Source organism: Hyperolius riggenbachi, chromosome 6 (assembly GCF_040937935.1).
Source record: "Hyperolius riggenbachi isolate aHypRig1 chromosome 6, aHypRig1.pri, whole genome shotgun sequence".
Lineage (NCBI taxonomy): Eukaryota > Metazoa > Chordata > Amphibia > Anura > Hyperoliidae > Hyperolius > Hyperolius riggenbachi.
Genome location: NC_090651.1, coordinates 348,342,639 through 348,359,176, shown reverse-complemented (window position 1 = coordinate 348,359,176; position 16,538 = coordinate 348,342,639). Strand labels below are relative to the sequence as shown.

The following is a 16,538-nucleotide window of genomic DNA, read 5'->3' as shown; positions in this document are numbered from 1 at the left end:
TGCCCTGGGTCAGTCACGGCCCCTGGTGTGTGTGTGTGGTGGTGGGGAACCTCCCCCTTCCGCTTGTCATAAGAGGACCTGTCCTGCGCCAGTCATTGCTGCCCTTGGTGTGAGGTTGGCCCCAGTGTGTGTTGGAGCTGCCCCTTGGTATAAGAGGACCTGCCCCCTAGTGTGTGTGTATATGATGGGGTTGGGGGGAGCTGGTCCCTGGTATAAGAGGACCTGTCCTGCGCTGGTCATTGTTGCCCTTGGTGTGAGGTGGGTGGAGGGGGCTTGCCCCCCACGTGTGTGTTGGGGAAGGGTTACTGGGCCGGCCCCTTGGTATAAGAGGACCTGCCCCCTAGTGTGTGTATGATGGGGTGGGGGGAGCTGGCCCCTGGTATAAGAGGACCTGTCCTGTGTCAGTTATTGTTGCCTGTGGTTTGGGGGAGGGGGCTTTATTGTGTTGGGGAAGGGGAGGTGGGGATGCACCTCTAGTATAAGAGGACCTGTCCTGCGTCCCAGTCATGTGGTTTTTTTTCTGCTGTCAGAATACATCTTGCAGAACTGGTTCTTCAACTGCACACAATGGCTGGTGAGCTTACAATGGGAGGCATAGTCAGGAATACATTCACTTTTTTTGTTGATTTTGTAGTTGGAACTCTTTACATTATGTGGTGAGGGTGGGGAGAGAGTTATTAAAGCTTTCCCTGGAGACAGAGAGTCAGCTCTTATGCCCAGAGAATGACTATCCAGCCATCGCACACAATGCGACTCCACCCAGTAAGGGGAAGCAGAACTTCAGCTCACAGCAGAGTCCAGCGGAGTTCCTATTAATATTTATGTGGTCAGAGGCCCATCCCCAACTTGTGTTCAGGGCCTTTCCTCCTTCAGCATTCTTGAGGACGCCTTTGAGAAGCTGCTTATCCTGGAGTTTTATGCTGGGAATACACGGTTCATTTTTGTAGTAGATAGATGGGTTCAATAGATAATTTCCGACGTCTGATCGCCGTTCAATCAGTTTGCCCCTCGATTTCTCATTGAAGTGAATGAAAAAAGATAAGGAAAACGAGTGGAAGATAAGAGAATTGAGTGGCAAAATCGATCGAGCGGAGAATCGAGTGGAAAAAAATGAACCGCGTATGCCCAGCATTAAAGAGAACCCGAGGTGGGAATTACTAATACTATTGGGGCACAGAGGCTGGTTGCGCACACTAAGACCAGCCTCTGTTGCCCCATCGTGTGCCTCCATGTCCCCCCTGCTCGCCGCTATAGACCCCGCAGTGCTGGCGACACGCAGCGCGTCACCAGCACAATGTTTACCTTAGCGCTGTCAGTCAGCGCCGCTCCCCCGCCTCCTCCGCATCGCCGCTACCCGCCCGCGTCACTTCCCTCCTATCAGCGGGAGGGAAGGGACACGGGCGGGTGCGCCGATGCGGAGGAGGCGGGGGAGCGGCGCTGACAGACAGCGCTAAGGTAAACATTGTGCTGGCGACACGCTGTGTGTCGCCAGCACTGCGGTTTCTATAGCGGCGAGCAGGGGGGACATGGAGGCACACGATGGGGCAACAGAGGCTGGTCTTAGTGTGCGCAACCAGCCTCTGTGCCCCAATAGTATTAGTAATTCCCACCTCGGGTTCTCTTTAAGGACAACTGAAGTGATAGGTATATGGAGGCTGCCATATTTATTTCCTTTTAAGCAATACCAGTTGCTCGGCTGTCCTGCTGATCCTCTGCCTCTAATACGTTTGGCCATAGCCCCTGAACAAGCATGCAGCAGATCAGGTGTTTCTGACATTGTCAGATGTGACAAGATTAGCTGTATAAAGTTGAAGAGCAATCGAGAGCCCAATATGGTGTAGTATGTCAAAATTGATTGGATAAATAAAACAGTGAGATGGTAATACTCACAAACACGGGTTACCACCTAGGTAACCACTCATTAGGCAGGTGAGGAGATTAGACCTGTCCTCACTCAGGATTAAGAAGTCGCTCTCTGTAGATAGGAAATAAGGGGGTAGATCACCCCTCCACCTGGGGTGGACTCAAATATATTGGTAGGTGAACAGAGGCGCCAGAAGGATAAAAGTACATCAAATTTTAAAAAATTGCTGGGAGGAAGTGGTGGACTTAACTCTGTTAAAGCAGACACCAAGGACTGTCCCAGAGGTGCTCTGCTGGCTATAACTGAATTGCTGCTGTTTATCCCCTGCTTATTGCCTGAAGAAGTGGGCTGTGCCCGCGAAACGCGTTGCATTCTTGGGGTATTTTCAATAAATGTGTATATCTATATAATTACAGTCCTTGGTGTCTGCTTTAACGGAGGTAAGTCCACCACTTCCTCCCAGCAATTTTATAAAATTTTATGTATTTTGATCCTTCTGGCGCCTCTGTTCACCTACCAGTATAACATTAGCTGCATGCTTGTATCTGGTGTTATTCAGATGCTGCTGCAATCTGGACAGCCAGGCTACTGGTATTGTTTAAAAGATAAATGTCAGCCTCCATATCCCTCTCACTTCAGTTGTCCTTTAAGCTTGTGTCACAGGAGAGGTTTAGCCGCTGCAGTTCTATGACCATTCCCAGCAGCAGCCACTGGAACACGTGGCTAAAATGTAGGCGATGTTAATGGTTGCATTTCCGCTTGCCATTTTTGGGCTGCTCACCCCTCTAGTTCTTGCTGCTAGCCTGCTAGTTTTTACTTTTTGAAGTGGTTAGTTCAGCAACCTATTTCTGTACTTCTCTCTAAAGCCTGGTACACACCTTCAATTCTGATGGGCCAATCGCTGACCAATTTTACCACCTCCGGGTAGTATGAGTTTATGTACACAATCTGCTCATTGTATTTAAAACCTGGATGTGGTATAAATGGTCAGTGATCGGCCAATCAGAATTGAAGGTGTGTACCGGATCCGAGATGAAAAACTGTAACAAGTAACTTGTCTATATATCTTAAGTGTAGCTAGTTTACACAGCATATCTAGCTGCAAACTGCTTCAACAGTATATGATTATTTATTCCTGTGATATGAGAGCAGCCATGTTCTGTTTGTCACACTGTCACAAGCTAAGGGCTGGAGATGTTATCAGCTTGCCTGTGTGTAAATTCAGTCCCCTCTCCTCCTCCCCTCTGCCTCTGAAATCTCTGGCTAGTAACCTCGTCCTCCTGCCCAGACAGCTCCTATAACAAACACAAGAAACACAGATCATTTATATCGCGCTTTTCTCCTGACGGACTCAAAGCGCCAGAGCTGCAGCCTCTAGGATGCGCTCTATAGGCAGTAGCAGTGTTAGGGAGACTTGCCAAAGGTGTTGGTTTACTGAACAGGCAGAGCCGAGGTTCGAACCCTGGTCTCCTGTGTCAGAGGCTGAGCCCTTAACCCTTACACTATCCAGCCACAGACCATAAGCCCTTGCTACACTGCCAAGGCAAAAAAGAAGCTGTGGGCGAGGCTTGTTTAGTTTATAGGGAATTTGAGTATTAAAACAAAACAAAAAAAGTATTTGGCTTGAGGAATGCCCTGTAAACTATATGAAAGGAACACAATTATGCAATTAGTAAGTTTATCTCTGATCCACTTTTACTCATTGCATGCAGTGTCAGCTGTCTGACTCCGTGTGAGTCAGACAGCTGAGCAGGGAGAAAGTCTGCAGAGTGTCAGAACAATCACAGTAATCTTAAGCCTGTTACATACATCTAGTTTTGACTGGCCTATTTTAGCACCTCTATGTAGTATGAGGGCCAATAGATTCTGAATACTATGAACCTATCATGCAGGTTTGCTCTCCTACTACATGGCAGTGGTGAAAGTGTGTACTAGGCACCAACATAAGTGTTTGCTCGAGTTACCATTTGAAAGAGTTTCCCAGACGGGGGTCAGTGCACTGAGGATAGGAGGAAAACATTTGTAAATTATACAACTTTTGTTTTTATATTTGTGACATTTAGTGTGACATTGTGCGAGTGTCCCTGGTTATACTGTGTGACAGTGAGGTGACATTTTTCCGAGTCGCTGTCCCTAGCCGTGTCGCTGGCATTTTGCCTCTGTGGACTTTAGCCTGGAATACGGAAACTGGAAGTGGTGATAAGACTACAGTCTGACGTCAGCGTGGGAAATTAATTTCCTGCTGCGACCTCACATGATGTTAATCAGCCCGAGGGATACGAGAGCTGTGAAGCGTTCCGACTGTCCGGAAGCTCCTCTCTCCAGGTTGCTGATATTTCGATATTCTAAAGACTGAAGCAGGGAGCTGCTGTATAATAATGGAGGGAGGAGAGCAGGGCGCCCACTGACTGCTGAGGAATAGAGATGCAGGGACCAGGGGCTGCCTATCACACCAGGACCCCCACTGACGCCCCTGCTGTAAAGTGTAAGCTCTTGTGGTGAGAGCCCTGCTGTAGAATGTCAGCTCTTGTGGGGAGAACCCTGCTGTTGAGCGTCAGCTCTTGTGGTGAGAGCCCTGCTGTAGAGCGTCAGCTGTTGTGGGGAGAACCCTGCTGTCTTTGTGCTGTGCCTGGACTCCTCCACATTCAGGGTCAGTGTTCTGAGGAGGCGTGGCCAGGAACAGGTCCAGATTTTCCAGTCTTTCCTCACCTGTCAGACTGTTACCCCCATGCATAGGAGAGGGGGGGTTTCAGTAATGATTTTTGTTATGCGGTCAGTACTTATTGGTGTCCGGTCTCCTTCTGGTGACACTCCTATCATCCTCTCTCTTGTCCTGTTTATTTGCAGACAGCAGCCAGCTGCTGGGGGAGCGGCAAGCCAACAACTACGGGACACTGCCGGCGTGGAAAGCCCAGTCGTGTATGGTGAGTACCTAACACAGCGCTCGTTCCATACACTATACAATCTTCCCCAATCTCACGAGATCTGTGCTACCCATACACTATACAATCTCACTAGCTCTGTGCTGCCCATACACTATACAATCTCACTAGATCTGTGCTGCCCATACACTATACAATCTCACTAGCTCTGTGCTGCCCATACACTATACAATCTCACTAGATCTGTGCTGCCCATACAATACAATCTTCCCCCAGTCTCACTAGATCAGTGCTGCCCATACACACATACGGGCAGCACCATGATGTAGTGGTTAGCGCTCTCGCCTTGCATTGCTCGGTCCCCAGTTCAAATCCCAGCCAGGTCATTATCTGCAAGGAATTTGTATGTTCTCCCTGTGTCTGTGTGGGTTTCCCCTGGGCACTCGGTTTCCTCCCACATCCCCAAAACATACAGATAAATTGGTTTCCTCCTAAATTGTCCCTAGACTACAATACATACACTACATGATACAAACATAGACATATATGACTATGGCAGGGACTAGATTGTGAGCTCCTCTGAGGACAGTTAGTGACAAGACAATGTACAGCGCTACGGAAGAGGTCAGTGCTATGTTAATAATAATAATAATACACTATACTGTCTCCTCCAATCTCACTAGATCTGTGCTGCCCATACACTATACTCTGGTAGATATTAGGCCTGAATGATTTTAGGGAAAAATGTAATCACGATTTCTATATGATTCACGATTTCCTTCAAATCAAGCTTTGTTCCCCCTCTGTGCCTCTCTGTCCCCCTGTCTCTCTTTGTGCCCCATTTGTCTCTGTGCCCCCATCTGTGTCTCTCTCTGTCCCTGTCTTTATTTGTGCACCCTCTGTGTCTCTCTCTCTCTCTCTGCCCCTGTCTTTGTGCACCCTCTGTGTCTCCTCTGTCAGCCGCACGCGCCGGGACTTGGGGAAAGTTTCAAGCCGCTTCTTCAAACTTCCCCCATGCGGAAATGACGTCACGGAAATCGCCGCTTTGACGATTCCGAAATCGTAATCTTGGTGATCACAATTTTGGTTTAAATTTGATTTATTGTTCAGGCCTAGTAGATCAGTAGATCTACAAGGAGGCCTCCGATTCCGCCATGACTGGACAGTTCTGTTTAACCGTCTTCCATCATTGGATCTCCATCAGGTTTCAGTGGAATTGATGGAGCAGTTGCTCTGCTCTCATTATACCAATTCATGCCATACAAACCATTGTGACCACCAATCCTCTGGTACTCGCCTAACATTACAGCCACAACCAATCAGAGCTCTTATCGATAAAATCCCATTAGTTACTGATCGTTTATTGATTGAGTGTACGGGGATGGATCAATAGATGACTGGCAGAAACCATCGCGTCATCAGATCTGCCAAAAATAACAACGCACGGCTACACACAATACAATCCAGCTGTGCTGTAGAACAATTGATTCCATAGTGTGGTTAAAGGAGAACTGTAGTGAGAGGCATCTGGAGGCTGCCATATTTATTTCCTTTTAAACAATACCAGTTGCCTGGCAGCCCTGCTGGTCTGTTTGGCTGCAGAAGTGTTTGAATAAAACCAGAAACAAGCATGCAGCTAATCATGTCAGATCTGACAATAATGCCAGAAACAGCTGATCTGCTGCATGCTTGTTCAGGGGCTATGGCTAAATGTATTAGAGGCAGAGGATCAGCAGGGTGGCCAGGCAACTGGTATTGCTTAAAATGAAATAAATATGGCAGCCTCCATAGCCCTCTTGTTACAGTTGTCCTTCAAATTGATTATGAAGGTGAATACTTATTAACTTTTTAATAGGTTGTTAATATTCAGAGAACTGATTGGATGGTGTGGGAATACGCAGTTGTTGGATAGGAATGTTTGTGAATGTAAATCTCATCAATCACACTTTGACTTTCTGACTGATTTATTAAACTGACTAGAATAAATGCAGCCACACAATTTAGTCTTTCAAAGATTTGCTTCAGATTGTATGGTGTGTAGTCAGTCATGTTTGCTCTTTCTCACAGTGCCAGAGCTGTGTAGTCACATGACTCTCCCGCTTCCCATGATGCTGCTCCACACAATGCCAGAGCTGTGTAGTCACATGACTCTCTCGCTTCCCATGATGCTCTGCTCTGATGTTCTGTCTTTTTTTTTTTTTTTTCGCAAGGATCTCTCTGGGTACCGGAAAGTGACAGGATGGACAGTCGTGTACTATATCCTCTGCGTTCTGACGCTGGGCCTGCTCCTCGTCCTCTTCCACTGGAAGCCACGCCTCTATGTCCTGCTCACCCACCGCCGCTGCCCATTGGCCGAGGCAGACATCATTATCATCCAGGTGCGAGGGGCAAGTGTGCTTGCGCGTGGTTGGTCCCTAAGTGCGTGATGCTGAGAAATCAGCTCATGTATTTCTTTTACAGATTGTGCCAGAAGTGACTAAAGTGTGAGATGGAAAAGACTGAGGCCCACAACGTGGTAAAGTTCCTGCATTTGAAGGGTAGTTTGTGCCTGACAAATTCATGGTGAGATTATGGTAGTTTATGGAAACTGTTTCCTTTCTTATGACACCATTTTGAGGTAGAAAAGGAATTTCCAACGTGGTCACATGTCCCTCACAGACGAGCCAAGACCTGGATGACCATCATTGACGCATGATGCAACCTCAGTGAAGACAGTGGAGTGTTTAATTCTGGAAGATAGACGACCAACCATTCAAATGATCATGAAAGAAACTGGCCTCAGCTATAGGTAGCGTGTGGAATGTTATTCATGAGGAACTGCACATGGCTGAGGTGTCTGCACGCTGGGAGCCATGTTTGCTAACCCCTTTCCAGAAACACACATTGTGACCTTTCAAAACAGATGTTGGTGCAGGAGGAAGAGGATCCTTTTTTTTTTTTTTTTTTTTTGGGTCGGGCACCATTACCCCTCAAACGCAGGAACTTTATCACTCTGCAGGCCTCTATCTTTTCCATCTCACACTTTAGTCGCTTCTATTTAATTTGTTTTAAATGAAATAAAGGATTCAATGAGCGGATTTTCTCAACATCCTGCATTTGGGTACCAATGATGAGGCTGACAGAATGTCATCAATATACCAGAATAACCTCCAGGCAACAATTAAAGCCAGGGCTGTGGAGTTGGAGTCTCTGAGTTGGAGAAATTTGTGGGTACTTTGAGTCGGAAAAAGAAATGCACTGAATTAAGAGAAAAAATTAGAACATTTTAGAGCTCTTAGATAAGTTATCGTATATAACTTCTATATACAATAATAACATTGCTTAGTCTACAAAAGCAAAATCAATCAATCAATCAATCAATCAATCAATCAATCAATCAATCAATCAAAAAACAAGTTATTTGTGCTGCTGCAATAAAGCAGTCACTGTATTTTTGAAATTAGATATACATATCTGATTGTGACTGTATGTATACACAGGAATCTTATATATAATATCTCTGCTGTAAGAATAAGCCTGATGTGTAGTTGTCATTAGTTGAGATTGTCAATGAGTTGCCAATAATTCTGCACTGGTGCAGGTTTATGCCCATTTTGGATGCAGATTTATGCACTCCCTTTGCTCATGAAATCATTTAACCATTTCAGCCCGCGGGGATTTTTCACCTTATGCATCAGAGCAATTTTCAGCTCCCATTCATTCGTTGATAACTTTATCACTACTTATCACAATTTATTGATCTATATCTTTTTTTCCACCACTAATTAGGCTTTCTTTGGGTGGTACATTTTACTAAGAATTATTTTTTTTATAACTGCATTTAAACAGGATTAATAAGAAAAAAATGAAAAAAAATCATTATTTCTCAGTTTTTGACCATTATAGCTTTAAAATAATCCACGCTGCCATAATTAAAACCTATGTATTTTATTTGCCCGTTTGTCTCGGTTATGACACCATTTAAATTTTGTCCCTATCACAATGTATGGCGCCAATATTTTATTTGGAAATAAAGGTGCATTTTTTCTGTTTTGCATCCATCACTTTTTACAAGCTTATAAATTAAAAAATGTTTGTAGTATATCCCCTTCAAATGCATATTTAAAAAGTTCAGACTTTTTGGTGACTATTACTTTTTTTTTTTTCCATTAAAAATTTTATTTGGGTAATATTTTGGTGTGGAAAATAAACAGTTAATTTTCAATGTTCTGATATGTGTAAATTGTATTGTAAAAAATATGTAGATGTAGTTTTACTATTTGGCCACAAGATGGCCACCTTCAGGGTTTTTTTTTCTTTTTTCTTTTCCTCCTTGTGCTTCTCGCTAAGCGGAAGCACAAGGGGGATGCGGAAAATTGTATGTGCAGAAAGACCGAAGCCTCTAGTAAGAGCGCTTCGGTTTTTCTGCTGGGGACACGGTTCAGTGATCGGGAACCATGTTCCCGTTCGCTGATCCCAGGGCTACCGGGGGACGGCATGGGGGCGCGCCCGCGATTGTGTGCGGGAGCGCGGCACCGCAGCAGAGCAGCCGCCTGGACGTGAGCTTCATGTCTGGGCGGCAGAAATGGTTAATTTGATATGCTGTAAATTTGGGGTTGGTACTGCAATTTAAGTTGCACAGAAGTACTATACTCTACATATGCACTCCCTGCAGAGCTGTTGTGAATCCACTGAGAATGTTGTGCACATTAAACACAGAGGTGTTGTCCATCACCTGTAAACCTGGTTCAGATTGTACATGAAGAATGTGTAATAGAGGAAGAATAGAATTCTCCTGCAGAGTACCTGCACATCACTCTTACATGCTCAAGCAGTGCAACTTAGTGTGGTAGTGCAAGTAAAACTTTCAAAGTAGTGCACGCTACTGCTGTAGCATGCACTACTTACACCAGCTACCCCAAAACTAACGGCCGCTCCATTTTTCCCACCCTGGATCCTGTGAGGTCCAATGACTTTGTAGGACGAGATCCCACTTGACAGGCAGCCTATTGGGCCAAAGTGCGGGGGTCTCGTCCTTCAAATTAAATCAACCCCCAAGTCAGCTAGCTAATTGTACAAGCTGTTAGTCTGCATTTCTCCTGTCTGGCTATCGAGGAAATTGCTGATGTGCTGAAACCCAAGAGAAGCTTAAGACGTGTCTGACACTTCTGCTGCCCAGTGGATCAACTGTATACCCATCACCATAGCAACAGGGACATTAGCCCTCTGCTGCACATGTGCACTGTCCCAGTTTGAAACATTGTATGGCTCTCAGGGAAATACATTTTAAAATATGTGGCGTTTATGGCTCTCTCATCCAAAAAGGTTCCTGACCCCTGGCCTAGGGCCTGATAGATGTTCATTGTTCATCTGCACCCTCTACAAGTACTCTTACCAAGGACTAGTTTTGATTTCTATTTAACAGCTACTCTACAGCTATAGCCTAAGTTTAATTTAAATTAATCTCTTATGTCCATAAAAACAAAACAGAGGAACACTAATGCTAAAAAGTTAGTGTCCCACTCCCAACACATTGTCTATTCAATAAGATTCACTGGAACCCCGTATCAGCTGGGTTCCGATGCACAGATCCGCCCCCTTGCAGAAAATGGCCCTGGCCTTTTCTATATCAGATATAGAAAAGGCAGAGGCCTTTTTCTGCAAGATGGCAGGGCTACACACTGGAACCCAGCAGATATGGGGCTCCCCTGATGCTTATACAGACTACACGCTGGGGCAATCATGTTGGTAATGACAGGCCAGAATAGCCGAGAGGGTAGAGTGTCCGCTTCCTGGTCAGGAATGTTCCCAAAAGCAGATGCCATCTTAATATAGCTGTTAAATTCCTAAGCTTTGGCAGTGATGAAATGCCCTTTTTATGTTATCTACTTTCAATCAACAAGATTGGAATATGCAAATTAGAGGAGTCGGTGGAATCATAAACTGAGGTGTTGAAGGATTGTTGTACAGATCCCTCATTAATGCTGGATATGCATGGTCCGTTCCCGCACTCGATTCCCGTCGATGCGCCGCTCGATTCCCGTCGATTCGTTTATTTCCGACATGTCCGATTCGCGTTTCGATGGATCGTTAGGTCGATTTGCCATACTTTACATGGCAATCGACCTAAAAATCATCGAAATGCGCTCGGAAATGTACGGAAATAATCAAATCGTTGGGAATCGAGCGGCGCATTCGATGCGGGAACGAACTCATTAAGACTTCCCAATACCCCCTGGTATTGTTGTTTCTTTGCTGAGCTTCATTGAAGGTGTACATAATTCTGTATGTATGTGTGTTTTTTTCCTCTGTCTTGTGACTCATGGCAGTGTTTGTGCAGCTGTTGCTGTATGTAGGCATTTGCTGTAGATAGATGAAATAGTGTACACTTTTTTATGTAGTCTGTTATGTTGTGTGATGTACAACACAGGTGGAATAAAGGTGGCCCACTAATGGTAGAATTTGCTAAACAATTGTTTACGAGTGCTTTTTTTTTTTTTTCTTTTTCCTATGAACAATTGAAAGTTAACATTTGGGACGACTAATGGACAGAAATCTCCTAACCAATTCAATCAGATTAATGAAGGCGATCTGAAAATCGGATTGGTTAGATTTTTTTTTGTCCGTTAGTTCATTTCCAATCCTTCATATGAAGAATCGCTTGTAAATGTTTGTTCTGCAAATTGTATTGTTTGTTGCCACCTTTAAATGTAGTTCTTCAGTGAATTTGCATGAAGTTTTTGCATAAAGTTATTAACTTATAATACGTGGCCATACGCTAGACCAGTGTTTCTCAACATTTTATTGGTGTGTACCCCTTTTAAAACCCTGTACTCACCAAGTACCCCTTGCCATAGTAAACATTATCTCAAGTACCCCTTGACAAATATATTTTTAATCATAGTACATAATAATTGGTTCTAAACAATTTCCAAGCATTTACTATTGATTTTAATTAGCTAAAATACTAATTTGGTGTTGTTTATATAGGATTTATCATTTTCTAAAACTCTAAATTTGTTATACTTGGTTAATTATATCAAGCTGAAGTACCCCCTGGAACCATCAGAAGTACCCCCTGGGGTACGCGTACCGCATGTTGAGAACCTAGGCGCTAGACTATGTTGATATCTGCTAGAAATCGATACCGCAAATTATGCCTAATCAATTTGTCAGAAATTGATTGATTTGGTTGATTGCGCAGGATGGTAAATTTTGCTCGATTGGTGGGTTTGGAGCAATTTGGCGCCGACCAATGCAGTGAGTTGGCAGCAGAGCTATTATACTCACCTCTCCGGCCGCTCTCTGTCTTTACTGCATGCCACTGGTCTCCTCCCCCCTGTGTCCTCTCCCTGTCATGTGGCACAAGCTGTAGTTTAAACATTAGAGGTCTCGTGTATGCTGCCAGACCTCTAGTGTCTGGTGGTTTAACTCCTCCCTGTCATGTGACACAAGCTGTAGTTCAGACACGAGGAGACTTTCCTGCAGGACAGGTGAGCGCTCTGCTGCTGTAGAGAGCACAGATGGGGGAGACCTGGGTGGTCAGGCAGTGGTATCACAGATTTTCAATCAATTTTGTGTTAAAATCGATAAATCTATGTGCAGTGTGTGGGCCGTCAAATCTCTCTCTGCTCAGATTTGACCAGATGGATCTATCAGATGGTTGATCTGGTAGCCATCTATAGGTGTATGGCCACTTATTGTTTATTATTGTGTGTTTTTGTGTAGCCATTCTTAAAGGACAACTGAAGTGAGAAGAATACGGAGGCTGACATATTTATTTCCTTTTAAATAATACTAGTTGTCTGGCAGCCCTACTGGTGTATTTGGCTTCCGTAGTGTCTGAATCGCACCAGAAATAAGCATGCAGCTAATCTTGTCAGATCTGATGACCATGTCAGAGACGCCGCATCAGCTGCATGCTTGTTCAGGGTCTATGGCTAAACTTATTAGAGGCAGATGATCAGCAGGGCTGCCAGGCAACTGGTATTGATTAAAAGGAAATGAATATGGCACCCTCCGTATCCCTCTCACTTTGGGTTCACTTCAAGAATTATCATGTGTGTTTTTGTGTAGCCATTGATGAAGTTAAAGGGAACCTAAACTGAGCCTTGCTGAGAATCCCCTATGAAGAGATGGTCTAGTCCAAAACCTGTCACTTCTGTCAGATTTTGTACTACATACTGTAAGTGACAGCAACATAGGAGAGAAGTAATTTATGGCTCATTTTACTCTTGAAAAAATGTACTTATTTCCATATGTTTGCACATATTTTACATTTTTCAGGTTTTCGCTGTAGTGCCCCTTTAATGTGTGTTGTGAATTGATGTGCCGGGTGCTGCTACTGATCTGTTTGGTAGGAGATATAGATTGGGGCCTCCTGAGAGCTCTACTTTAGGACAGGGAAGGGGTCAGACCAGTAGTTTTTGTACAGAGCATCTGGGGAAATTGCTGATCTTGTGATTTTGTTGATTTGATCAGGATGCGTTTGGCCAGATGTCTATCGTTGATGTACGGACAGAGCATGGCGTGGACCCCAGGTATGTCGCCCCCCCCTCCCCTGTGATTGGTCCTTTATATTGGCTGTGTTGATGGAATTGTTCCTCCATTGTCTGAGTGGCTGTTCTCCCAGCATCCTCTGGGGTTGGTTGGTGCGCTTAGTTGCGTAGCTGCTGATTCCCTGAGATTCTCACACACAGCTATTGGGATCAGTCCTGCCACAGTCAGGCTCTCACTCATCACATTTTCCATTAAAGACATTACAGACGGTTCTCCCCTAAACAGTCTTTGCCGATCATTTCTGATGGCGGATGTGATCATGTTGCTGGTCTCCCTTCTGTGTGAAGTTAGTTAACCCTTTCCACACTCACGTGCAAATATTGATGCAAATGCTTTCATCCAAATCAATCCTGGAGGAACCACTGCTAGGCCTACAGATAATTGAAAAGCTGGGGACTTGCTACTACGCATAAACTGCTCAGAGGTAACCAACTTTGTCGATCGAGCAGGATCAAAGATGTCGGACAGGAATTGGCTGGTGTTCACATGATTTAAATTAACAAAGGATGGATTTTTGGATTCAGAGCATGGAGGCACAAGTCACAGCATTGTTCAGATCGAAATGTGAAGGAGAGTCGCCTAGGATATTGCTTGTAGTGTGTGGGCTACTAGTCGATCACCTTTTGATCAACCGCACTGTAGTTGATTGCCTAATAAAGTCGATTGCTTTGCAGATCGAAGCAAAGTATCTAGATGTATGGCTACCTTTAGCTGTAGGCATAGCAGTGGTTCCTGGATGATCGATTTGTATGAAAGCATTTGTATACGAGTGTGCAGAGGGTTAAAGGAACACCATCGCGAAAAAAGTAGGCAGTTAAAATATGACCGCACCGACAGGTTTTGGTCCAGTCCATCTCTTCATGGGGGATTCTCAGGGTTTTCTTTTGTTTTCAACAGCATTTCCTGAACAGCAGTTTAACTGCCAGAATAGTAAGATACCAGCCAGCCTCCCTACTCACTGGCACCCTATTTTATCAGTTAGACTTTGCAACTGCTGTTCAGGAACTGCTGTTGAAAACAAAGAAAACCCTGAGAATCTCCCATGAGGAGATGGACTGGCCCAAAACCTGTCGGTTCCGTCACATTTTAACTGCCTTCTATTTTCATAATAGTGGTCCTTTAATCGATTTTGCTATATGGAGCAGAGAGTAGGATGAGAGGCAGCAAAGCTCCGCCCTTTGCACAATTCCAGCACCAGCCAGACACTGGGCGTGTCTGGCTGATGCTGGAATTGTGCAAAGGGCAGAGCTTTGCCGCCTCTCATCCTACTCTCTGCTCCATATAGCAACACTGAGATTCTCGGGTGATTCTTTGACTTTAAGTTGAAGATTGGAGCCGTTCTGTGTTGGGCAGGTGAAGCAGAGGGGAGTCGAGCTTTACTGCTGTGTAGTAACAAGTTTATTTTATCCGTCAGCTAGTCTGGAGACTCCCTTTCTGTAATGTTAGTCTTCTGTACCGCAGCAGTAAAGCGAGCCTCTCTTCTCATCCCAAATCTTTGTCACACCAGCAGGTCGCGCTACCAAAAAGTATTTGTAATATTTCATACATTCCCAAATAAAGTTAGAAAAAAAAAATCCTACTACTAGATGCTATACAGTATGTAAAATACATTTGCTGTTTTGGTTAATGCCTCTCACCCTTCCCCAGCCTGCACACCGACCACTACCCGCGACCACCCACACGCGGCAGCGTCATTCTAGGAGTGGGGGATGAAGATGAATCTAGAGACACCATCCAGCTGCACTACAAAGAGGAGGTGAGAGGCGCAAGTGGGTGGAGCTTGGGATGCAAAGCTGGGGAACTAGGTGGAGCTTAGAGATGCCTGTTGGAATCGGGAGGGGCTTGTTAGGAGAGAGATCAGGAAGTGGGCTGGGCTAGGAGAATAAATAAGAGATTGGATGGAGCATAGAGTTGGGTGGACATTTGAGAAGGTAGGAGGAGCTTGACAGGTGGGCTGTGAGCAGCTATGGTGTAAGGCCAGATGGGCGCTGAAGTGGGAAAGTAGGCGGAGCTCAGAAGAAATTTCTCCTATTCCAACCATTTAATATAACGAAATTCAGCAGAACCAAGTTATTGCTCCACTTTACAGTTTATAAATGATCTTTCCCCTGCAGAAGAACGTCCTGAGATATTTCGTGTTTGAAGGGATGCGTTATATCTGGACCGAACGCTCTGCTGACTTCATCAAGGTGAGGTAAGTGATCAGACACAGGTGAAGCTCCATGTGGCAGATGGATAGATGGCGCCCTCTGGGGGCCAGTGTGAGAGTTGCCTCATTCCCTCTTTCTGTCTGCAGTTCCCGGGACGATGGCTTAACCTGTGGCGAGATTCACAGCCTGAAGTCTGGCCTGAGTCAGAGCGAGCGAGACAACCGGTGAGTGAGCAAAACCGCAGTGCGGGGGTTGGGCACGCTGGGCTTGTTACTATGGTTCTCCCAGGCCAAAGAGGAACATGTGTCCCTACAAACCTGGGTCATATCAGACCCTGGAAACTAGCCAAGTTTCCTCTTCCTGCTGCCTCTGATGACTTTTTCCATGTGGCATTTCGTTGTCCGTTGATGTCTGTCCTCCTGTCTGGCAGGAAGCTGATTTATGGTCGGAATGAGATTGACGTTCCTGTGAAATCTTATGGGAAGCTGCTGATTGAGGAGGTGAGTGTCGCTGGGGGAGGGGGGAGGTGAATGCACATTTTTCTTGGCAGTATACATGGGATGAAACCAGTTGGTGGTGTGGATGGTATGTTCCAGTCATGTTGTATTCTAGTTTTCCTGTAGATTTTGGCTGCTCCCCTTACATTGTACGATATACTTTCCACTTACACTGGAGCAGAGCTTCCTGCTGGGATATAACACAAGGCGTTTTTGTGTCATGACAGGTCCTCAATCCCTTCTACATCTTCCAGCTGTTCAGCGTCACCCTGTGGTTCTGTGAGACGTATTATTACTATGCCGTGTGTATCGTTCTAATCTCCATTATCTCCATCGCTCTGTCGCTGTACGAGACCCGGAAGGTGAGACGCGCGGAAACATCGCTTCGGGAGGGGTTGGCGCTTTGGGCTGTTTTAGTGCTATAAAATGTTTTTCATCCCGCAGCAAAGCATCACCCTCCGTAACATGGTGAAGATGTTAGTCAACGTTCGAGTGCTGCGAGCGACCGGAGGTGAGAATTGGTCACGATTCCGGGAGAATGGCAGCAATATAACCCATAGCTAAACATAAACAACAAGTGTCAGCGCCAAGGCAGAAGGCGACCGCA

The 16,538-nt window shown here is 45.2% G+C and overlaps 1 protein-coding gene and 1 long non-coding RNA gene across 5 annotated transcripts in view; one reads left to right on the top strand and one right to left on the bottom strand.

Moving 5' to 3' along the window:
* Positions 1–16,538, top strand: part of ATP13A2 (ATPase cation transporting 13A2) — a 77,644-nt gene that overhangs the window by 28,906 nt on the left and 32,200 nt on the right. For all 4 annotated transcript variants that reach the window (XM_068241578.1, XM_068241579.1, XM_068241580.1 and 1 more), the window contains exons 2-10: positions 4,712–4,788; positions 6,957–7,124; positions 13,207–13,265; positions 14,932–15,040; positions 15,399–15,478; positions 15,581–15,658; positions 15,865–15,934; positions 16,159–16,293; positions 16,376–16,442. In XM_068241578.1, coding sequence (XP_068097679.1) covers positions 4,712–4,788; positions 6,957–7,124; positions 13,207–13,265; positions 14,932–15,040; positions 15,399–15,478; positions 15,581–15,658; positions 15,865–15,934; positions 16,159–16,293; positions 16,376–16,442 — 843 coding nt within the window. The remainder of the gene's footprint in view (positions 1–4,711; positions 4,789–6,956; positions 7,125–13,206; positions 13,266–14,931; positions 15,041–15,398; positions 15,479–15,580; positions 15,659–15,864; positions 15,935–16,158; positions 16,294–16,375; positions 16,443–16,538) is intronic.
* The window catches only part of LOC137521816 (uncharacterized), a 45,017-nt gene continuing 36,159 nt past the window's right edge, over positions 7,681–16,538 (bottom strand). The window contains exon 3 of the long non-coding RNA XR_011022211.1: positions 7,681–7,983. This is a non-coding gene — a long non-coding RNA (uncharacterized lncRNA). The remainder of the gene's footprint in view (positions 7,984–16,538) is intronic.